Source organism: Haliotis rubra, unplaced genomic scaffold (assembly GCF_003918875.1).
Source record: "Haliotis rubra isolate DU_JTF1 unplaced genomic scaffold, ASM391887v1 Scf1182, whole genome shotgun sequence".
NCBI classification, from domain to species: domain Eukaryota; kingdom Metazoa; phylum Mollusca; class Gastropoda; order Lepetellida; family Haliotidae; genus Haliotis; species Haliotis rubra.
Genome location: NW_025765095.1, coordinates 69,153 through 93,941, shown reverse-complemented (window position 1 = coordinate 93,941; position 24,789 = coordinate 69,153). Strand labels below are relative to the sequence as shown.

General features: G+C 42.6%; 1 protein-coding gene across 1 annotated transcript in view; it reads left to right on the top strand.

The window, feature by feature from the left end:
- Positions 1 to 24,789, top strand: part of LOC124259805 (fibrocystin-L-like) — a 144,484-nt gene that overhangs the window by 80,467 nt on the left and 39,228 nt on the right. The window contains 19 exon segments of the mRNA XM_046694010.1: positions 1,360 to 1,587; positions 2,555 to 2,679; positions 3,685 to 3,848; positions 4,317 to 4,474; positions 5,160 to 5,268; positions 5,858 to 6,012; positions 6,607 to 6,729; positions 8,124 to 8,229; positions 10,130 to 10,396; positions 10,753 to 10,877; positions 11,667 to 11,806; positions 12,439 to 12,634; positions 13,353 to 13,620; positions 14,363 to 14,551; positions 15,914 to 16,084; positions 17,232 to 18,719; positions 19,284 to 19,466; positions 20,266 to 20,440; positions 21,343 to 21,496. Of these exon segments, the coding sequence (XP_046549966.1) occupies positions 1,360 to 1,587; positions 2,555 to 2,679; positions 3,685 to 3,848; positions 4,317 to 4,474; positions 5,160 to 5,268; positions 5,858 to 6,012; positions 6,607 to 6,729; positions 8,124 to 8,229; positions 10,130 to 10,396; positions 10,753 to 10,877; positions 11,667 to 11,806; positions 12,439 to 12,634; positions 13,353 to 13,620; positions 14,363 to 14,551; positions 15,914 to 16,084; positions 17,232 to 18,719; positions 19,284 to 19,466; positions 20,266 to 20,440; positions 21,343 to 21,496 (4,524 nt within the window).

The following is a 24,789-nucleotide window of genomic DNA, read 5'->3' as shown; positions in this document are numbered from 1 at the left end:
ACAGAGGTGATACTCACTGTAATGGTCGGGTGGTGGGGTAGCCTAGTGGTTGAAGCCTTCGCTCGTCACGCCGAAAACCCGGGTTTGATTCCCCACATATATAGGTACAATATGTGAAGCCCATTTCTGGTGTCCACCTCTGTGATATTGCTGGAATATTGCTAAAAGTGGCCTAAAACCAAATTCATGCACTCTGGTACAGTTGAACCAGATTTATATCTTTTGGTTTTATTATTCAAACAAATTCTCTAAAGGGTTCAACATTCTCCTTTATCACTTGAATTATACATTCCACGATGGTGATTATCCTGGATACATGAGGCACCATGGTTCTTTTTGGGGGGACGTCATCATCATTTCTTTCTTCAAAGATTCGTTTGTTTTACAAAGTGTTCGGATTACCGATGCAACTCCATTTATACATATTTGATATAGAGTTATATTGTATTTATATTATACCGATATATTACTTCGTAGACAATTGGCATGGCACACTTGACAAAAGATCCCGTCTTTTTTTCAAATTATCCCATTTTAACAAAGTTCTCAACTAATCACATTGCAGTACACTGTCTCTCATTATCATCACACTTGTACGGGTGTTATTGAGTATTTGATACCGCACATTTTAAACTGAGATAACGCATGTCCCATGTTATAGCTGAAGGAAGCCATGTGGTACACTGTCTCTCATTATTATCACACTTGTACGGGTGTTATTGGGTATTTGGTACCGCACATTTTAAACTGAGATAACGCATGTCCCATGTTCCAGCTGATGGAGGCTATGCAATACACTATCGCTCATTATCATCACACTTTTACGGGTGTTATTGGGTATTTGGTACCGCACATTTTAAACTGAGATAACGCATGTCCCATGTTCCAGCTGATGGAGGCTATGCAATACACTATCGCTCATTATCATCACACTTTTACGGGTGTTATTGGGTATTTGATACCGCACATTTTAAAATGAGATAACGCATGTCCCATGTTATAGCTGAAGGAAGCTATGTAGTACACAATCTCTCATTAGTATCACACTATTACGGGTGTTATTGGGTATTTGATACCGCACATTTTAAAATGAGATAACGCATGTCCCATGTTCCAGCTGAAGGAGGCCATGTAGTACACAATCTCTCATTATTATCACACTATTACGGGTGTTATTGGGTATTTGATACCGCACATTTTAAAACTGAGATAACGCATGTCCCATGTTCCAGGTGAAGGAGGCCATGCAGTACACTGTCTCTCATTATCATCACACTTTTACGGGTGTTATTGGGTATTTGATGCCGTACATTTTAAACTGAGATGACATGTTCTGATACCGCCTGTTCCATGTTCCAGCTGAAGGAGGCAATGCTGTCGTTGTTCAGCGTCCGTTGCCCCAAAATCTACGACAACCCCCCTAGCAACAAATACCTAATGAATTTTGAGAGTGGAGTGCACCTCAGGTATGGCGTGCCGGTGTCAGACGAACCTCCGTTCTGTGGCCGCTTCTCGTCCAAGAACCCTCAGTATTTGTATCTGAAGGATACAAGCTCAAAAGGAATCTCCCTCTCACAGTACAAGGTGGTGAGTACTGAAGTTTATAACCTTTAATAATACCGATGATGATGATGATGGAAGTGCTTTCGCCTAATTGATATGTGCAGTATCTGAAAATTGTAATTGTGTGCAAGGGGAGATAATCGTGTCCAGAATAAGATTTATTTGTTGTCATCCAGTATTATTTTACTAATTATTCTCATGACAAAGCCATTAGGGGTTGTTTTTTTTGTTTTGCTTGCTAGTGTGGAAGGATACTATCAGAGGAAGGATACTATTTTAAATTCATTCACTCTGCCAAATGTAACTTGATACTCCTTGGGCCAGAAGCTTTAAATACGCAATGCCATTTAGCAAATGGCCAAATGTAACATATGTTATGGTATATTTGAGATTACACTTTTTCAGCTAAGTACAGATCCCAGTACTTTCTAAATAGCAGTGTTTTACAAAGCTGTACATAGCTGTCGGCCGTATGAGCTGGGCCAGTTTACATTACAGTTTAGATAAAGTGCGTGGTGGCTGTGTGGGTTAGATCGATGACCAATTCTAACGGACAATTCTTAAGACAATCTTTTTCTCCACGTTGATACCCGTGTCCATTAAATCAATTTCGATTCGGACTGACTCGAGGGGGTGAGATCACCCAAAACCTTCTAGGGGCGGTCATAATAAATATCACCCGTCAAGATCCGGGTTAGAATTGGTCTTCAGTATCCCATGTTTCTTGTAAGGGCGACTAACGGGATCGGGTGGTCGGGCTCGCTGACTTGGTTGACACATGTCATCGTATCCCAATTGCGTAGATTGATACTCATGCTGTTAATCACTGGATTGTGTGGCCCAGACTGGATTGTTTACAGACCGCCGCCATATAGCCGGAATAGCTGAACACCAACAACATAACCAATATCGCACATATTTTGGGCGGGTCAAGACAAATGTATCCTCACGGGTCTTATGATTTTCACTGACGGCCATATTTTGTTCCCAGGTGTGTCTTGCCTATAGAGGCTTGGTGAAGAACCTTAACATGAAGTTTGACTACGAAGAGGAGGATGGAGATAGAATAGCCACGTGGAAGAACTTCAATGTCCCGGCAGTTGACAACCCTGACAAGTAGGTCCAGCTGTTTAGTCACCATTGGATAATGACGTTATAGCTGACGTTATTTGGTTCATTGAGTGTGACGCCACGCGATATCTGTGGATAATGCTTTAATAAATCATACAACTTAATGGATAACAACGTCTTTTTAATTGCACAGAGCGACGTTTCGGTGTTGATTCTGACGTTATGATTGGTTGGTTGGCTCATTGAGTGTGACGCCACGCGTTATCTGTGGATAATGCTTTAATAAATCATACAACTTAATGGATAACAACGTCTTATTTATTGCACAGAGCGACGTTTTGGTGTTGATTCTGACGTTATGATTGGTTGGTTGGCTCATTGAGTGTGACGCCACGCGTTATCTGTGGATAATGCTTCAATAAATTATACAACTTAATGGATAACAACGTCTTATTTATTGCACAGAGCGACGTTTCGGTGTTGATTCATGCACCATTTTGCAGATCACGTTTAGTTTGAAAACGATGTCAGAATCTTTCCCAAACGTCGCTCTGAGCAATAAACAAGAAGTTAGTATTCATAAAGTTATTGGGGCGGTGGGGTAGCCTTGTGGTTAAAGCGTTCGCACGTCACGCCGAAGACCCGGGTTCGATTCCCCACGTGAGTACACAGTGTGAAGCCCATTTCTGGTGTCCCCCGCCGTGATATTGCTGGAATATTGCTAAAAGTGGCGTAAAAACCAAACTCACTCACTCACCCATAAAGTTATTGACTCAGCAGCTTGTAGAATACCGATCAAACGATGAATAGTGCTTTCTTTGTATACAACAGGCCTGGCATACATTGCAACATCCTCTGTTACTTGTGAGTGGGGGCGGTGGAGTAGCCTAGTAGTTAAAGCGTCCGCTCCTCTCGCTGAAGACCCGGGTTCAATTCTCACATGGGTACAACGTCTGAAGTCAATTTCTGCAGTTCCCAGACGTGATATTGCTAGAATATTGCTAAAAGCGGCGTACAACTAAACTCACTCACTCATCTGTTTTACTATAGGTGGGCGTACACGTGTATTGACCTGAACAAGATTGCGAATGACCACAGATCAGGTCATATTGACTACCGGCTCCATCAAATGAGACTCTACCGCTCCAGCTCCATCGATGACGTCTACGTCGACACAGTATCCGTCGTCAGGGAGGACACCACGGATGATCTCGGTACGGTTTTCATTTGTTTGTTTGTTTGTGGTTGAACGCCGCACTCAGAAAGATTCCAGTTATACGGCGGAGGTCTGTAAATAATCGACCAGACAATCCAGTGATCAACCTTTATGAGCATCGATTTACGTAACTGTGACACAATGACATGTGTTAACCAAATCAGCGAGTCAGGCCACCTGTTAGTCGCCTCTTGCAAGAAGCATGGGTTACTGAAGACCAATTCGAACCAGGATTCCCATTAAGCATTACTCACTCACAAGAGGAACAATCATGGACGTTTGCCACTTGTAATCACAATCAAAACACTTTTCAAATAACCACAAAATAACTAAAAGACACTGTGAACTTTCTTTTGTACCTCAGTATAGTGTGGGTGTTTTAGCACAGGGTCTTGCTATAACTGGAAGACTTTTGGAATCGAACTCAAACCCACTTACTGATTCGTTTGCCTCTTTCTCTGTGCAGCTGGTATCAACGTACGTCGTTTGCAGCAAGGTAAACCAAACGGTGCGTTCGTTCGTGGAGTAGACGTTACCAAAGATGGTGACAAGAACTACACCATTGCCATCGACCCGCACAAGTGCGGCAACAACTTCCCTCTCTTCGCTGCCGAATTTGCGTCAGTAAGTATAGAAAAACGTGTGGAGACACATTAACACTGATTTTTGTTTGTTTGTTTGTTTGTGGTTTAACGCCGCACTCAACAATATCCCAGCTATATGGCGGTGGTATTTCAATAATCGATTCTGGACCAGGCAATTCAGTGATCAACAGCATGAGCATCGATTGACGCTATAGGCATACGATGACTCAACCAAATGAGCGAGCCTGACCACCCGATCCCTTTAATCGCCACTTACTGCAAGCAACGACTGCTGAAACCAATTCTAAGCCGAACCTTCACGGGTCGCTCAGCACTGGGCTCTGGTTTCCGTTTACACGAACGATTTGAGCTTCAATAAGACGTACTAAGCATTCGTTAACTGTGGCTTTTGCACGAAACCCCCGTTGGTGTTCAACAAATATCACTCAGGGCTCCGCTTAACAAAGCGATCTTAGCGCTAAGGCTGACGTAAGTTAAGATTGAACAACAGTCGTTGACTTTTGTACTGGCGATTAGGAGCCTTACTCTGAGGGTGTGGGTTCGAATCCCGGATACTAATACTCGATACTAAAGGTTATTGGGTGATCAGACTGTGTGCTTCGACTTATTATCAAACCCCGATCATGTTTCGGTGACAGTTCCATAGTCTATTAACAATGACATATAAAATGTCATTCGCTCACTCACCGATTCTCTTCCATCAGACCGTATCTGGCAGCTCCAGTGTTGATGTCAGTGTAACCCGCGTGTCTGGAGCCTCGCCGCCGATAGCCGGTAACTTCCAGGTCTCCTTTAAAGGGGAGAAAACTCAAGGTAAATTTCACATAACGTTTAACAGTAACCAGGAAGTGCCAACTTTGACATCATGGCCGCACGTGGTTTCTCTCGATTGCTAAATAGTATAGAACATATGTGACAGCAACAACTGCTGATACACACAAACATGCACGTGCGCACACACACGCACTCACACACATACATGCAGTAGGCACAACAGCCATACGGCGCATTATAAGTGCAGTAAAGTTAAACCCATTTAATCTCATCTCCACGTTTTACAGTGACACACACACGAAAGCCAAATTCTTCCTCTTTTGTAGCCTGTGTTACTTTTTATTGCAATTTTACGTTATTTCAGAATCTATTATTTGCTGTAAAAAAATCAATTTCATTATATTTCCCGTTACTAAGATAATATTAAGCAAATTAAATTGGACCTATTTAAATATTTTTTGTTCTCTTTTGTTTGTTGTTGGTTTGGTTGTTTTTTGTTTTTTGTTTTTTTTGGGGGGGTTGGGTTGGATTTTTTGGTTGGGTGGGGGTGGGGGTTTGGGGATTATTGCCGCCTTGCTTAGTTTGACATAAGCAGCTTGTGTTTATGTGATGACGCCGTGTCTTCCAGCTATAAAGCCAAGCGCAACGAGCCAGGAAGTAGAGGCACAACTGGAGGCGCTAGGCACGACGGGAGATATGCAGGTGGAGCGCGAGGGGGACTGCGCCAATTTCAAATACATCGTCACGTGGGCCAGTCAGCCCGGTGACCAGGAAGAAGCGACGGTAATAATAATAATAATAGTAATAATATGGATTCTTATATTGCGCTACACTCCACACCAAAGTGTGTTCAAAGCGCTAATTGAGTTCATAGATGTAGTAAGAATAATAAGAATAGTGTGAATAATAATAAGCTTAACTTCGAGGCCAATGACTGAGTGGTTTTGTAGGTCCACATGTATTATTCGCTCTACTGTCGCTTTCTGACTGACACGGCCCATATCTGCTTTCGGTACGTTCCCCACTTTTCACTGAACACTTGACTTTCCCTTGCGTGTGTTTGTGAAGGATGTCACTGAAGGGACTCTGTACACTCACCCTCAAGCAAACACCTGTTATTATCACATTTTGATTAGTAATTTACGACATCATCCTAAAGATAGAGACGCAGTCATAGACTGGTCATGTACCGTATTTACCTCACGGCATTGAATGTGCTATTTACGACCACTTTATAAACTTTTGTGATATATTTAAAAATCTTTAATCTTTAAAAATGAAATCATGGAAAGCTATATGGGTCATATCTTAAGTTCATAACGCCGAGATGACGTTTGCAGGGTGGTTTAAAGGATTAAATCGTTATGTTCTCTCCAGCTAACAACGGGTGATGTGACAGGAAATGAGTTCAGCAGCGCTGTCGTGACAACTCGGAACGGCAGTGTGTGGTACGACCCAATCCAGGGCGACATGCTTCGGACAATTACTGACAAACCAGAGGTACGTATTTCTGTCGTTTGTGAGTGAGTTTACTTTTACACCGCACTCGGCAATATTCCAGCTATATGGCGGCGGTCTGTAAATAATCGAGTCTGGACCACACAATCCACTGATCAACAACATGAGCACCGATCTACGCAATTGGAATGCGATGACATGTGTCAACCAAGTCAACGAGTCTGCCCACCCGATCCCGTTGGTCGCCTCTTAGGACACGCATGGGCTACTGAAGATCAATTTTAAACCGGATCTTCACGGGTCTCTGTTGTTTGTGGACCTTCTCACTGGTGTAGTAGATCGAGCTTGTGCCCCGAGAGCGGAAGGCTGGTGGTTCGATGCCCGTCCGCGTCGTACTAAAGATGACCAGGTAATTGATATTGCCTTGCCTGGCGCATGGCAATACGGAGAAACAATACAAGATCTGATGAGGTCGAAGCCAATATACTATGGCCCAGGATTTAATTGATTTTCGGCAGAAAACGTTTGTAACGCGATCGGGTTTGATTGATGCATGTCGTCGTGTCCCATTTGCGTACATCGATGCTCATGATGTCAATCACTGGATTGTGTGGAACACATTCTTTTATTAACAGACCGCCATAGCTTTAATACGTCTGAGTCCGGCGTTGAAGAACAATGTGCGTTTACGAAATGGTCTCACAATTTGTCAGTAGTGGATGAAATAATGGCATCTTTTACTGGAACCAGTTCAAGTAAATTGACATCTCAAGCAAGCTATAGCTGAATTGAAATAAGTCATAGCCCATTTAGTTTTACCGCAAACTAACAGGATGATATGAGGTTTGAAATCCACGTGGGAACCACTAGAATGTGCATTTTTGTCCTTTAAACGTTACCGCTTACAAGCATGAGTTGCTGAAGATCAATTCTAACCGGGATCTTCAAGGCGGAGACAAGCATGGGTAGCTGAAGATCAATTTTAACCAGGATTTCACGGTGGGGACAAGCATGGGTTGCTGAAGATCAATTCTAACCCGGATATTCACGTTGGGGACAAGCATGGGTAGCTGAAGATCAATTCTAACTCGGATCTTCACGGTGGAGGCAAGCGTGGGTTACTGAAGATCAATTCTAACCCGGGTATTCACGGTGGAAACAAGCATGGGTTACTGAAGATCAATTCTAATCCTAATCTTCACGGTGGAGACTAGCGTGGGTAGCTGAAGATCAATTCTAACCCGGATCTTCACGGTGGAGGCAAGCGTGGTTACTGAAGATCAATTCTAACCCGGATCTTCACGGTGGAAACAAGCATGGGTTACTGAAGATCAATTCTAACCCGGATCTTCACGTGTACATGTGTATCTAAGATAGTGTTGCGGCATCAAACAACATGTACACATATCAGAACCACACATTGTTTTCCTTGGCAGGTGAGAGTCATGGTGAACAACATCCCCAGTATGTGCGACGGCGACTGCGTCTTCGAATGGACCACCGCTGCAACACCGAGCGTCACCGCTATCAGCCCTGCAAACGGTAAGCCCATATATAGCCTTGCTCCAAGGCTGTACTCAATGCTAATCTCCTGAGTGTATAGTAATTCTGTCTTCAAAGAGACAAGTCTAGATAAGTGGACAGTAAGGAAGTCAGTCTGTTATTTATATTTTTATAGAAATGTTCATTTAAACTAGTAATTATTACCTTAGAGGCATGTGCAAGTCTAGACCCATGTGAATCATTCTACGTAACCTGGGTTTCATCTAATTTCCCCCAGAGGCTTTTATTCACCACTTGTCTGCAGAAAATGTTTGTATAAATTTCCCATATGAATTAACAATTTCCAGTTTCTCAGAAAATGAGAACATCATATTTTGCACAGTTTCAACACATTTTTCAAAATTTGCCGCTCGAAGGCACTTGATGCGTTAGGAGTTTCACTTGTTCATATGACACTCCAAGCTATCGACCCGTAAAGACCCGGGTTAGAATTGGCATTCAGTAACCCCGGCTTGTCGTTAGCGGCGACTAACGGGATGGGGTGGTCAGGCTCTCTGACTTGGTTTACACATGTCATCGTATTCCAACTGCGTAAATTGATCCTCATGCTGTTGATCACTGGATTGTGTGGTCCAGACTCGATTATTTACAGACCGCCGCCATATAGCTGGAATATTGCTGAGTGTGGCGTCAAACAGCAACAAACCAAACCAACATATGATTTAGATTTTCATGGTCTAAATCAGTTCAAAATCTGGTAAATAAAGCGAATAACGCCTTGTGCTCAGTTAAGGTTTTTGGTAGGAGACTTAAAAATATGTCTCCAATTATTTTGTTCAAAATCTTTGACGTTCAGATAAAGCCGATAATTTTGTACGCTTCGGAAATATGGGGTTTTCGGAAATGGCATGTTATTGAACAGTTTCACATTAGATTTTGTAAGTATGTGTTGGGCGTAAGTTATACATGCTCTAACGCTGCTGTATTGGCGGAATGTGGTAGAAATTGTATTTATGTTGATAGTTTATTACGTGTTATGAAGTATTGGTTCAAACTTTTACGCTTACCAAAGGATAGAAATCCAAAGCAGTGCTATATTATGTTGCATAATTTAGACAAAATTGGTAGGAAAACGTGGGTATATTTTGTCCGAAATACTTTGTTCAATTATGGTTTTGGTTTTGTGTGGGAAGCTCAAGGAGTAGGCAACGAGGAACAATTTTTGAAAGATTTTCATGTAAGAGTTGGTGATTGTCAGAAGCAATTCATATTTTCAGAAATGCACAAATGTTCATCGCTTGATGTCTATTCCAGTATCAAAAGTGTATTTTGCATTGAGCCATATTTAACTTTATTGAAATCTAAAGATGCGAGGCGTCGAATAACAATGTTACGAATCGGTGCACTTCCAATATATAATAATACCGGTAGATTTGATGGAGTTCCGAGGCACCAAAGACTATGTAATATCTGTAATGATAATTTTGTAGAAAACGAATTTCATTTCCTATTTGAATGTAAAATTTATCATGATTTGCGCTATAAGTATTTTAAAGCATTACCAAATTACATAGATCAGCAATACTTTCTAAACACATTATCCTGTACAAAGTTTTCAACACTAACAAATTTTTCTTCTTACATTAAGGAAGCATTGTCATTGCGTTCTTTATACACATAAACCTGATTGTCAAATGCCACTATCTTATAATTACAAATGCTTATTTGTATTGTACGTGGGCCTAAGGCCTTGTTACGAAATAAACTTGATTGATTGATATGATTTTGTTATGAAGACAGACCAACGCCAAATTACCCAAACATTTATTTCCAAAATGCCAAACACTCTAACTTAGAACTCAAGGTGTATACTGTGACCTTGGCCTGCTGTATACCAGTACCTCTGCTGATATTACCATGTTGCCTCTGTCTACTGCAGGCACACTTGCTTTAAGTACAGTCCTCACAATCACCGGGACAGGCTTCTCCACCACAGCTGATAATAACAAGGTAATGATAGGAGGCGTGGCGTGCGCCGTTACCGCAGCAACAGCCACTCAGATCACTTGTACCGTTGGCAATGGGCCAACCGGAAGTTATGTTGTCATGGTCAGCGTGGACGGCAAAGGGATGGCAAATAGCACTGAGCAGTTTGAATATGAATCATCTGTGACCGGCATTTCTCCAACAACTGGTAGTCTGGCAGGTAAGTCTTTCACCAAAGTTCGACTTCACACCCTATCAAACAGAACTTCAACTACGATTCCTGAATATTTAGTAACCATTTCATAGTCGTTAAGAGCGTGACTAACCAAATATAGTTCTTTAACCTTGGTAGCTGAAATAAATCTATTATATATCATGTAAAATATATCATAAAATCCTTTGTGGGCATGTTCTCGAATTTCGGTTGACTCATAGACTTGAAGTGTTAAATATGTGGAATAATTCCCATTGTTGACAAGTTTAGGAATATTCCTAATATTGTATATATTTGCATAGTGTTATAATGAATTTTAGTTAATTTTCATTGACAGCTTACCTTATAATGACCTTTTACAGGTGGTACATCATTGACCCTTTCTGGACACGGGTTCACCAGCGACGCTGTTGTAAAGGTTGACAACGTTGTGTGCACGTCTCCCGTCATTGAACCTGGCCAGATCGTCTGCGTCACGCCTGCAGCGGTTAGTAACGATATTGTGAAGCTGAGAATGAAATACCTGTGCACACTTATCAATTAACTGGGTGTCTATAATTTTTTAAACTCCACAAATATTCTGTTTGTTTAAATGTTATTGTCATAATTACTAGGTTTATTATTAATCCAGTTAACCTTAATGGTTCTGTTAGCATGACAATCGTTCGGATCAGGAAATATGCGAAAAGCAATCGTTTAATCGAAATATAGGTGATATATGACATACACTAAAGCACTTAACTGTCCACCAAAGCGTGTTTGCGTTCGTTTCAAAAGATCTTTGCCGGAGAGCTAGTTTCTGATTGGTTGGGCTAAGGCGGTGTGGTAGCCCAATGGTTAAAGCGTCCGCTCGTCCCGCTGAACACCCGGGTGTGTGAAGCCCATTTCTGGTGTCCCCCCGCCGTGATATTGCTGGAATATTGCTAAAAGCGGCGTAAAGTCATACTCACTAACTCTGATTGGCAAGCAATATCGTGGCCATTGTTTGAGTTACTCTACTTTACTGGAGGGGCGGTGTGGTAGCCAAGTGGTTAAAGCGTTGGCTCGTCACGCCGAAGACCCGGGTTCGAATCCCCAAATGGGTACAATGTGTGAAGCCCATTTCTGGTGTCCCCCGCCGTGATGTTGCTGGAATATTGCTAAAAGCGGCGTAAAACCAAACTCAGTCAGTCAGTCAGTCTACTTTACTGGACAGACATATACTGACCCACAAAGAGACCACTTAAAGGAGGTTTAAGAACTGTGTTTTACATATATTTTTTTCACAATTGTTTAGACTGCATCGTCAAAAACAAACGTTCCTGTAACCGTTGAGCAGACTGGTGCGACCTTGACCTCTCCCCACGGAGTTCAACTATGCCTCCGCTGCAACAGCCGTCATCAGCGCCATCTCCAAAAGCAGCAGCAACGTCAGAGGTAAGTGCGCATGCACTTCCACGAATTTCTGCCTCCATTTTTATAAGAACTTAGTTTACTTTGGTTTAAGTGCGAGGTGGACGGCGGGATAGCATAGTGGTTAAAGTGTCCGCTCGTCACTCCGAAGACCCGGGTTCGATTCCCCACATGGGTACAACGTTTGAAGCCCAGTTCTGGTGTCCCCCGCCGTGATATAGCTGGAATAATATTGATAAAAAGCGGCGTAAAACCATACTCACTCACGCACTCATTTCTTTGATGTAAGTGCTGGCCGTGCAAAAAATGTTCGTAAAGAACGTGAGAATTTCAAATGGGCGCCGCTTGTTCTTTTATAACTTTTAAAACTTATTTATACGCACCACTCGTCTTTACACAATTAGACTTGAGTCTGAACGACCCCAGTGGCCGTGTTGCTTCCAACATACCAAGGGGCGGTGGGGTGGCCTAGTGGTCAAAGCGTTCGCTCGTCACGTCGAAGACCCGGGTTCGATTCCCCACATGGGTACAATGTGTGAAGCCTATTTTTGGTGTCCCCCGCCGTGATATTGCTGGAATATTGCACAAAGCGGCGTAAAACTAAACTCGCTCACTCACTCCGATATTTCAAATGAACTTATTCAATTTGTTATCAGGTGGCGAGTCCATCACTATTTCCGGGACCGGGTTTGGTGCAAGTGCGGATCCAGCGAATCCCCTGACACTCTGTGGAAAAACTGCAAACATCACCAGCTACTCCGCCACCGAGATAGTCTTCGACACGCCCTCAAACCCGGCCGGGTCTTGTGCCCTCATGCTGAAGATCGGCGTCTCTGGATATGCGGATACCACGTGAGTACTTGAGTGACACATTGTGTCGATCTACGTATAACTAAGTGTCCACATTGTGTCGATCTCCGTATTACTGAGTGACCACATTGTGTCGATCTACATTTTACTGAGTGACCACATTGTGTCCATCTATATATTAGTAAATGACCACATTGTGTCGATCTACGTATTACTAAGTGACCACATTGTGTTGATCTACGTATTACTAAGGGCCACATTGTGTCGATCTACGTATTACTGAGTGACTATTTTGTGTTGATCTACGTATTACTAAGTGACACATTGTGTCGATCTACGTATTACTAAGTGACCACATTCTGTCGATCTACGTATTACTGAGTGACCACATTGTGTCGATCTGCATATTACTAAGTGATCATATTGTGTCGATCTACGTATTACTCAGTGACCACATTGTGTCGATCTACATATTACTGAGTGACCACATTGTGTCGATCTACGTATTACTGAGTGACCACATTGTGTCGATCTACGTGTTACTAAGTGACCACATTGTGTCGATCTACGTATTACTAAGTGACCACATTGTGTCGATCTACGTATTACTAAGTGACCACATTGTGTCGATCTGCGTATTACTAAGTGACCACATTCTGTCGATCTATGAATTACTGGCAAAGAGTCCGCTGACATCACTTGTCATAAACAGTGATCCTCTAAATGAAAAGAATATTAATTTTAAGCGACCTTTGCAAAGTATTTTATGTTTGACAGCACCAACAGTATATCCGCCGTGACGTACACGCTGAAAGTGACCAACATCCATCCCAAGGTGGGCTCAATGTTTGGCGGCACTAAGGTCATAATTACCGGTGAAGGGTTCGTTGCGGGTGACGTTGCAGCTGCTGTGGTGATGTTTGGCCCCCACAAATGTGACGTGAAGTCAGCAACAGCAACCACGGTGATATGTACCATCGCCTTTACAGGTGTCGTCCACGAGGTCGCCAATACTGGATCTGATCCAGGTACATGGATGTTTGATATATAAGGATTCAGTGGTTCAACGAACAATGATGATTTTGCAGAGTTGTGTCCCTTTATACAATTATTGATAGGTCGGAGTGAGTGCGTGAGTAAGTTATTCGCAATATTCAGCAATATTTACACTGGGAGAGCAGAAATCAGCTTCACACGCTGTACCTACGTGGATGATGGAACATTTCCCTACATTTGAGACGTTAAAGTGTGAAAGGGTTCGATTCTCCACATGGGTACTATAGTTAAAGTACTCGTGAAGATCAGGGTTAGAATTGATCTTCAGCAACCCATGCTCGTCGTAAGAGGCGACTAACGGGGTCTGGTGGTCAGGATCGCTGACTTGGTTCACACATGTAATCGTTTCCCAATCCCAACAACCAACCCGATAAAATTTATAATAGCTGAAATATATCTATTATATATAACGAAACCGATAAAGCCGATTTCTTACCTGTGATACTGACTGAATATTGCCAAACAATACTCATATGGAACAGTATCAGCGACTTCTCTGATAATTATAAATGCGATGACGTCAGAACTGGTGACGTCATATTCCATTGTAACGTCATAAACAACTCTGTAATAAAAAAAATTACTCGTATTTTGGGTGGGTATTTATCTTTATTTGTTAAAACATTCCGTATTTCGTATTGAAATGCTTGCTTGTAAAATATTAATTATTGCAACGTTGTGTTATTATACCGTGACTGTGATGTTGGTTTTCAGTTCATGGTGAAGGCTATGCATGGGTCCCTCACTTGAGTCAGATAGCCGAAGGGGACAGTGTCCGCTTCAGATGGACTACCCCTGAGTTCATGTCCGGAATCCTCTACCGCATCATACAAGTAAAGAACGCTAGCACCACGGAGCAGGTGACCAACGGGTTCAAGTCCGGTGAAACTCGAACAGCAAATGGTTCGTCTCTTCCATTCATACTATTGGTTATAACGCAAGGGAAGTTTAGGTAGAATTGGTCCCAGGTAATCCAGGTTGTTGAAAGGGTTGATAGGAGGGGAGGCTTTGCATAACCTGTGTGCCAATCTCAGGTAATGAGTGAGTGAGTGAATGTGGTCTTACGCCGCGTTTTAGCAATATTCCAGCAACATCACGGCGTCTGACACCAGAAATGTGCTTCACACATTGTACCCATGTGAGTTATCGAACCCTGGTTTTCGGCGTGATGAGCGGACGCTTTAACCACAAGGCTACCCCACCGCCTGTTATGATGACGTGGGTCGTTACTGATGCTGTTAGTCACTGGTTTGTCTGGTCTGGATTATATAGTAGAGCAGACTTACAAACGACACGGTAGCCTCAGAACTCAAGTGGGGGTAGCCTTGTGGTTAAAACGTTCGCTCGTCACGCTGTAGACCCGGGTTCGATTCCCTGCATGGATACAATATGTGAAGCCCATTTCTGGTGTCCCCCGCCGAGATATTACTGGAATATTGCTAAAAGCAGCTCTGAACCGTACCCACTCACCGAAAAACTCAGCGTTTGTCTAGTTTACACTGTTTCATTAATATGAGCGCTTTGTAAAGAAACGATTCTCGGCAAAACAACCCAGTGGTTGATATAATGAGCATCGTTGCCCAATAAAGATATGATGACATACAATCAACAATTCACCGAACCCAGCTATAAATTCATTTGGGAGTCTCGTCACTGGAGGCGATGGATTACCCAGGTCGAGACGCTGACTGAGTTAAACGTTGATCGTCGTCAAACAGTGATTATCATGTAGTCCTGATGTATGACCTGTCTGGTTCTGTGTCTTTGATCACGATGTCGTGCACCGTATCCATGTTCCGGCTGCCGTCACAGTTGACGTATTCTTTTATACATATAGCTTCCCAATGTTTCCTACCCAATGGAGATAGGGGTTACAATTGGTCATCAGTCACCCTAAACATTTTAGGTGTGGTCATAACAAATATCACACGTGAAGATCCGGATTAGAATTGATCTTCAGTAACCTATGCTTGTCGTAAGAGGCAAGTAACGGGATCGGGTGGCCAGGTTCGCTGACTTGGTTGACACATGTCATCGTATCCCAATTGCGTAGATTGATGCTCATGATGTTGATCACTGGTTTGTCTGGTCCAGACTCGATTATTTACACACCGCAACCATATAGCTGGAATATTGCTGAATGCGACGTAAAACTAACCTTACTCCCTCATCCCAAATGTTTATGGATATGTAGATCTGCTCATCTCCTCTTTATACCGCTAATAAAGCAAAATATTGAAATAATCTTACGTATGTCTGATCCAGGTGCCTATACTCAGTACTTCCCCAACACCGGCCACTTCTACTACACCAGTGACTACATCGACGAGGGCAAGAATATCCTTGCAAGGGGAGCAGTGAAGGTGAACGCTAGAACGTCACACACAGAAGTTCTGACCTTCACTATTGGCGGCTATGAAGCGACCTATGACCCATGTAAGGCCATTAACTCCTTCTCCTCTAACTATACTCTTAAACAAAAGTAGGGGACCTTATTTTTCAATTGGGATGCAAATGAACTACACAACCACCAATACTGCCACGGAACAACCACCAATGCATATCCCAGTTGCGCGGATTGATGTCTGGTACGGGTACGCTACTCCCTAACTATGTGGGTGACTGGGCCACCCGCCCACCCGTGCCAATTGTCTGGTACAGGTACGCTACTCTGTAACAATGTGGGTGACTGGGCCACCCGCCCACCCGTGCCAATTGTGTGGTACAGGCACGCTACTCCGTAATAATGTTGGTGACCCGCCACCCGCTGACTATACATCTAACTAACAGAGGAATCATTTGGTGCTCCGGTGTACGATACTATCTATATACTCTTAAAAAATGTAGGGCAACATGAACTTTCAATTTTGATAGGAAGTATAAGCGTTAACAAACTTTAAAAAAAACAGACATCTTATGAACGTACCACCATTTCTCTTTGTCACCACCCGAAACACAATGCGTTTGATGAACGTGCACAAAGCAGTAGCCCCATGTCATTCTTGAATTTGACGGCTTTCAAGGTCGATAAATCACTGGAGACCATTACTTTTGAAAATCATCTTGTAAGACACAGTTGTTAGTGTTTGTTTCTAGCCGTTTTTGCTGTTTGAAAATGAAAATCGTACACATGCAAATTTCACGTCCTACACCAATCATCTTTCAAGAAGGATTACTGTACAAACAACTATGGTCATAAGGAAGTGCAAGTGGTGATGCACTTTCAAAACATTCATTATTATCATATCAACTTTGATTGACTCCAATATATCTCCCAATGCTTTTAATCGTAAATTAAAAATGAAGTTCCCCTACCTTTTTTAAGAGACTCAGTATATTAGTAGTCCATCGAGATGTACGAAAAGGCTGGCGGGTCTAAATTAACACGTGACCTGAATACGTCACAGTGGAATTCCTTTCACACGTCCAGTTAATGATGTTTACGTCTGCGTTATTCTTAAAATCCGTTCCAAATCACTCTAAAAAAATCAAGTACATTCACGTTTATTTATGTCTCGTGACTATTAAACACACATTAAAAGCTATCGTATGGTTTTACTTTAAATACATCTGTCTTTTTCAGCTGGTTCAGATCCGACCGACACCTCCAGCTGCCCTGGAACAACTGCCTCCATTTCTGGTTGCACCGACCCAGAACCGGCAGTAAAGGACGCTGCAAAGTTCAACTTTAAATTCTATAAGTGCAGCTCGCCTTCTGTCACGAACATCAGCAAAGTTCAAGGCACAACTGGTGACGTCATCACTATCGAGGGATCCGGATTAAGCGACACTGAATGCCAAAACGAGATCGTCATTGGCGACGCTGTTGGTATTGTCGAGGACGGTGCGTCAAGTAGCTCCGTCTCCTTTAAGATTGATCCGTCCACGTCTCCTGAGATTGGAAAGCTTGACCGTTTGAGTGTCCGTGTTGGAAACAGAGGTTACGCGAAGAGCGGAAACAGTGGAAAACCACTGACCTTTGTCCTACTTCCGTACGTGTCTGCGGTCTCACCCTCAACCGGGTCAAAGGCCGGAGGAACAAAGGTCACTATCACAGGAACAGGTTTCCAGGGAACGACTAACAACATCACCGTTGACATGCAGGGATATTCGTGTGACGTCACGAGTGTGACTTACACCGAGATTGTCTGTGTTACTTCTGGGACGACTCTCGGGCAGAAGACGATCTCCGTTACCGTCGCAGCTGGCGTAAATGACGTTCCCGCTGAATGGAAGACTGGCGTGGAAAAGACCTTCACCTTTGCCGAGTCTGAGACGCCCACCGTTACTGCCGTCACTCCAACGTCTGTCAGTGGGTCTTCCACGACAATTACCGTCACTGGCACCAAGTTCGGTACCGACGCTGCAGCCCTCAGCGTAAAATTGGATGAATCTGTCTGTACAATCAGCGGTTCCGTTACAGACACGACGTTCGACTGTGCCGTCGGCGATGTGTCCGTGGGAAATCATGACGTTGAAGTCGTTGTAGCAGGAAAGGGGACTGCTACACCCACGGTGAAGGTTGAGAGTTCTGCTGTCATATCAGGAATCACACCCACCACGGGTAGTGTAAACGGCGGAACGTTTCTCACCATCAACGGCAACGGATTTGTTGATGGCAAAACCACGGTGCAAGTCGGCGGAGAAGATTGCGTGGTTTCTGCGGTGACTCCAAGTCAAGTTCAGTGTGACACGTCGTCTCATGCCACAGGGGCTGTCGACGTCGTTGTCGTATCCAAAGGAACGACATACCCGACATCGACCGCAGCGTTTACGTACGACACCGCTGCGACTCCGACCTTCACCTCTGTCTCTCCCAACACTGGCGTCGCTGGCGACGTCATAACGGTAACTGGAACAGGATTTAGTGCCACCGCCGCGGACAACGCCATTGTCATCAATGACGTCACGTGTGTCGTCACGACAGCCACTGCAACAACAGCCACGTGTACGCTTGGGAACCAGGCAACTGGAACGTATCCAATCAAAGTGGTTGTAGCAGGGAAGGGAGCAACTACTGATTTAACGTTTACGTACGAAGTAGACCTCACAACTATTTCACCTTCTAGGGGTAAGCTGCAATACAAGGGATATAAGTTACTGCAATTATTGCTCTTAAAGCAAAACACTTTGAAAACACTAGAACTGGGGAAACTGCTGAAGAATCGTCTTGGCAATATATTTAGACAATAAGAAATTGTGAAGTTTGTATTTTATGCTTATAATGGAACGGTTCGAAAATTTTCATTTTCCTAAAAATATTATTAAATGAATATATTTATAACGGCAAATGTATACCTAACCTGATTAAAACATAGTGTGTTTTCTAAACCGAGATCACTATTCATTTTGGGGATAAAAGGAAAGATTAACGGCAAAGCAAAGCATTATATTTTAAACATCCAACCGACGTACAAGGGACACATCCTTTGGGATAAATTTACAAGAAAAGCGTAATTGATTTTAAAAGTGTTTTGGTTGTCGCTTACATGTCACAAACATTATATATGTGTTGCAACAACAACAACAAAAAACAGGAAGAAAAACAGAAACGAATCCGAAAGCACCATCTGTTTACTTTCTTTTGTGCGTCAGTTTACTTCTAAAATGACATTGAGTATAATTATGTTTTCAGGCAGCGTTGCTGGGGACCAAAAGGTGACCATCACGGGCAAGGGTTTCGTGACTCTCAACCGACTGTGGAGATTTGTGGAGAAGCCTGTACAGCCGTGGACACACCGGACCAGTCTGCCACACAGTTCATCTGTCGCACACCGGCTAAAGGTAACGACTTACTTCATCGTCATAGCTAGAGTGAGTGAGTGAGTTTTACGTCGCACTCAGCTATATTCCAGCTATATGGTGGCGGTCTGTAAATAATCGAGTCTGGAACAGCCAAACCAGGGATCAACAGCATGAACATCGATCTGCCGGCATAGCTTGATCAATCACAGCATAGGGGGGTGGGGTGGTGTGTGTGTGTGGGGGGGTGGTGTGTGTGTGTGTGGGCAGTCAAGTGTCGTGTCAGTGACTGGGGATAATGATGATTGTTTGCTTTGTTGTTTTACGCCGCACTCAGCAAAATTCCAGCTATCTGGTGGCGGTCTGTAAATAATCGAGTCTGGACTAGACAATGCAGTGACAACACCACGAACATCGATCTATGCAATTAGGATACGATGACATGTGTCAACCAAGTCCGAGTTTGACCACCCAATCCCGTAAGTCGCCTCTTACGACAAGCATGGGTTGCTGAAGACCAGTTCTAACCCGGATCTTCACAGGTCTTTGATGTTTGTGGGCCGCCTCACTGATATAGTAGATCGAGCATGTGCAGTTTGGACACGATTTGCGAAGAACGATGCTCATGCTGTTGATCGCTGGATTGTCTGGTCCAGACTCGATTATTTACGGAACGCCGCCATATGGCTGGAATATTGCTGAGTGCGGCGTTAAACAACCAACCAACCAGCCAACCAACCAAACTGATGTTGATTTTCCCATGTTTCCAAACTAGAGTCGATAAACTATAGCTGATGTATCAAACGTGTATTAACTGATCTTGATCTACCCATGTTGATCCACCCATGTTGATCTACCCTCGTCTATCCCGACAGATGTGTCAACTGCACAAGCATGTGACGTTGTCGCCACTGTCAACGGTCTGACGTCGACGCTTGCGTCATCCTATACCTACGATCCTGCCTTGACCCCCGAGATTACCGGCGTGTCCCCCCGGAGAAGCGGCACAGGGGGTGGCATTACAGTTACCATTACGGGAACTGGATTCGGGTAAGGGGAGAATGCATCATAAAATCTACTTTTAAAGAAAAAGAAAATCAGTTGTTTCTTTTTAACTTATTCTATTTTATTTATGAATAAATTCATTTTAGTTGATTGTCACTTCACTGAGATGTCATCGATAAGAGTGGCACAGGGGATAAAGTAGCAGTTGTTATTTCAGGTAGAATTCATTACAATATCTACTTTAAATGAAAAGGTTACTGGTTATTGTTTCTTTATGTTTTTGTTTTCTTGGGTTTTTTTGGGTGTGTGTGTTTTGGTTTGGGGTTTTGTTTTGGTGGTGGTGGTGGTGTGTGTGTGTGTGTGTGTGTGGGTGATGTGTTTTAACTATTTTTAATTTTATTTCGAAAATGTAATATTATCTTTAACTGTGTTCTGACAAACTGTAGTGTATTTTGTCTTTTTAACTATTTTTTTCTTTTTTTAACTTTTTTAATTTTATTTCGAAAATGTAATATTATCTTTAACTGAGACAATACTGACAAACTGTAATGGGGTGTGTGTGTGTGTTCTTGTGTATTTTTCTTTTTAACTATTTTTAATTTTATTTCGAAAATGTAATATTATCTTTAACTGAGACAATACTGACAAACTGTAAGGCAAGAGCACAAGAATCTGTATTAAAACGTCGCACTTTGTTGTTATCCATAACGTTTGTCAGTATTTTCCTTCGGAACTTCTAAATTTCCCCTCAAAGAAGTTACATTGACAGAGATGTCATCGATGACACAGCGACAGGCGGGGTGATTTACACTTATACTGTGAGCGTAAAAGGGACGAATGTATCATAACATCAAACACCAATGAACACGGAAAGTTTTTTTTTTTTTCTCTTTTTATTCAGTTGTTATATTGTTGTTTCAACTAAAGCGACCTTCACCTTGTTTCAGGTCTGACTCTAGCGCTGTCAAGGTCAGTATTGGAGGCACGGGTTGTCCCGTCAGCACTGTGACTGCCAGCCAGGTTGTCTGCGTCACTGAAAGAAGCACGTCTCAGAAAACAAAGGTCAGGGTCGAGGTCAGCGGAAATGGTATCGCCAAGCAGGTACGACGTTTTACTGATTTATCAAATGACATACCAAATTTAGATGGTGTATCTAACAATGATAACTGGACAATGACCCGCGTGGTATTATGTGTTGAAAGCATATGCAGGGATATATACTTCCCATCACAAGTTTAGGCTCACTTAAAACACTCACTATATGTTATGTATATAGTTACATCGAAGAAGATTTCTCCACTATCTTGGGGTAACCAACTGCAAACCTTATGCAGATGAATTGCACGAGAATCATGCATCAAATTGCTGAAAATCAATTGCAAATATCGTGCATGTGACCAGCTGCGTTTTGGTGTAAAGTTTGGTTAACAATTCGCCAATTTATACTTATGTTTATCATTTATTGAACTCATGACAATAATCTTTTCAACGTTACGGCTTTGCTTTACTATACATCGTTCATGTGTAAACAGTACCTTTAAACAGTATGGAATATTTTGCAAAATGTAGTTCGGAACAGTTGCCTGAAGTAAGTGGCTCTATTTACATATGTGAGTCTAAACTTTTGATGGGAAGTATATTTTAGACAGTGTCCAGTGTTACTATAATAAAATAGACGGTAACTCATATGGCGAGGTGGCCTTATGGACAGAGCTCCTGTCCGCAGAGCGGAGGGTCTCGGATTCGTGGTTCGGTCCCGTCCATGTACTACTGAAGACGTTATAAGATGTTATTTTTGTAGGAATAAGATAAAGGATGGCCGGGTCGGTTTCCGTATGATTTGTCTGATTTGGGCTATTCATGTGAAAGTTCGGAATGATATGTGCCCGGCTGCACGCACACGCACGCACGCACACGCACACACACAGACACGCGCACACACACACAGGCACTCACAGAGAGACACAGACACACACAGGCACTCACAGAGACACAGACACACACACAGGCACTCACAGAGACACAGAAACACACACACACAGGCACTCACAGAGAGACACAGAACACACACACACAGGCACTCACAGAGAGACACAGAAACACACACACAGGCAGAGAGACACAGAAACACACACACACACAGGCACTCACAGAGAGACACACACACACACACAGGCACTCACAGAGAGACACAGAAACACACACACACAGGCACTCACAGAGAGACACAGAAACACACACAGGCACTCAGAGACAGAGACACACACACAGGCACTCACAGAGAGACACAGAAACACACACACAGGCACTCACAGAGAGACACAGACACACACACAGGCACTCACAGAGAGACCCAGAAACACACACACAGGCACTCACAGAGAGACACAAACACACACAGGCACTCACAGAGAGACACTCACAGAGACACACACACACACAGGCACTCACAGAGACAGACACACACACACACAGGCACTCACAGAGACACACACACACACACACACACACAGGCACTCACAGAGACAGAAACACACACTGGCACTCACAGAGAGAGACACACACACAGGCACACAGAGAGAGACACACACAGGCACTCACAGAGAAACACAGAAACAAACACACAGGCACTCACAGAGAGACAGAAACACACACACACACACACACATGTATAAGTGCAGTATTGTTTAAACCGCTATTTATTTTACCTCTTGAAGTTTGACAGAGACACACAAGCCGAATGGTGCAAATTTTGTTGCAAACAAATTTTTCACCGAAAGTTCGCTTTATTTCGAGTATTTGTTGAACAATTTTAAATATCCCAGTATTTTTCTCGTTGCACTGATTATATTTTCGTAATTTCAATTATTAACCCTGGTGGATAGAGAGTACGAGTGTGGCTTCGAGGCTACTAAAGCTAAATGATCCACGAAATATCCCAATTAACTCCAGGTTCATTATATAAAGCAGTTTGCGCGATACGCTGCACCTAGCCTATAGTTTAACATTGGTCCATTAATGACTTGATAATTAAATCAAACAACACATTTCGGCAATATACATTACAATACCAAGGTTCTAGCAAATCTGACACATTACATTTATCGTGAAGGGTGGTAATCATTTAGATGCGTCGCTTGTAATGAAGGGAGACAACGTTTACAGGTCTTTAATACAAGCTCGCAAAGGGCGATACAATGATTACTTTGTATGAAATACTATTTGTTTTCATAGAAATTCTATATTGCAGTTTGTAATATAGTTTAACGTAATTGACCTAAGCATTGCATACAAGTCTGGGAATACACCTTGTACACATAGGTCAAAGTAACGCCATGTAACATTATAATAAAAATCACTAATTACAATAATACACCAGTATTGGTATTATAACAAACAACATGTATATACCAATAGTGCACTAATTGAGCTGCTTTTATCTTGTAAGAGAGAAGGAAACCGTGAGCACAGACCAGCACGTGATCCGGTTGATTTCCTGGAGTGCAAGTGATGGTTGAAAATCTACACCTGCCCTCCATATATACCCCTTTAACCTGAACACAGTGATTTGTCATCCGTGCCACGCACACAGTTTCCATCCAAGATGACTAGCTCGCATGTCAAACATAAAACCATCTTTGTTTTAATCCTGTCTATGTCCATCGTGGTATTGACAGCTATGACTGGAGGGAAGAGTTACCTGTGCACATTAGTCCAGTCGACTTTTGACATTTTATTGCACCGCAGTGCAGGTGGCATAGATTTCTGTGCAGTGATTATGTTTTGCCTTTAAAGGATTACCGCTTTATAATAAAACAAATGTATTGAGAGAGCATATGCTTCGTACCCAAAAGAATTTAATATTATATCTATAATGATCGTAAAACCAAATATTTACAATAAAGCTACAAATTAATCAATTATATTTTATATATATTTGCTTTAATTTTAGCACGATAACACCTTGGACCTAAAAACTTTTGTCCCCAAAAAGAAATTTAATTACATGATGATGACAAACAACACAAAAATGAAAAATAGACTCCGACATATACATAATGACACATAATGGTTCCCATAAAAAGGTGTATGGTTCAAACACATATACTTTAGATGCTAAGGTGACTACTAAACAGGTCCAGAGTTATTCTATAACCTGGTAAAGCCGTGGTGATTACACAAAATGTGTACCTCCTATAAGGTTGTTCGAGGATTTTTCTTAATCAAGGGGCCTCTAGGATAAGGATAATGATAATTCCTCTTGAATTCGAATAGCGCCAGGTGTTTCTATTATTTGAGACCCTTGAAATCTTTCCACAGAGGTAAAAGTTTCTAATCTTTAGCAATAATCTTTGACTCCGACATTGCTTTATTAAAGCTAGCCCCAATGTTCC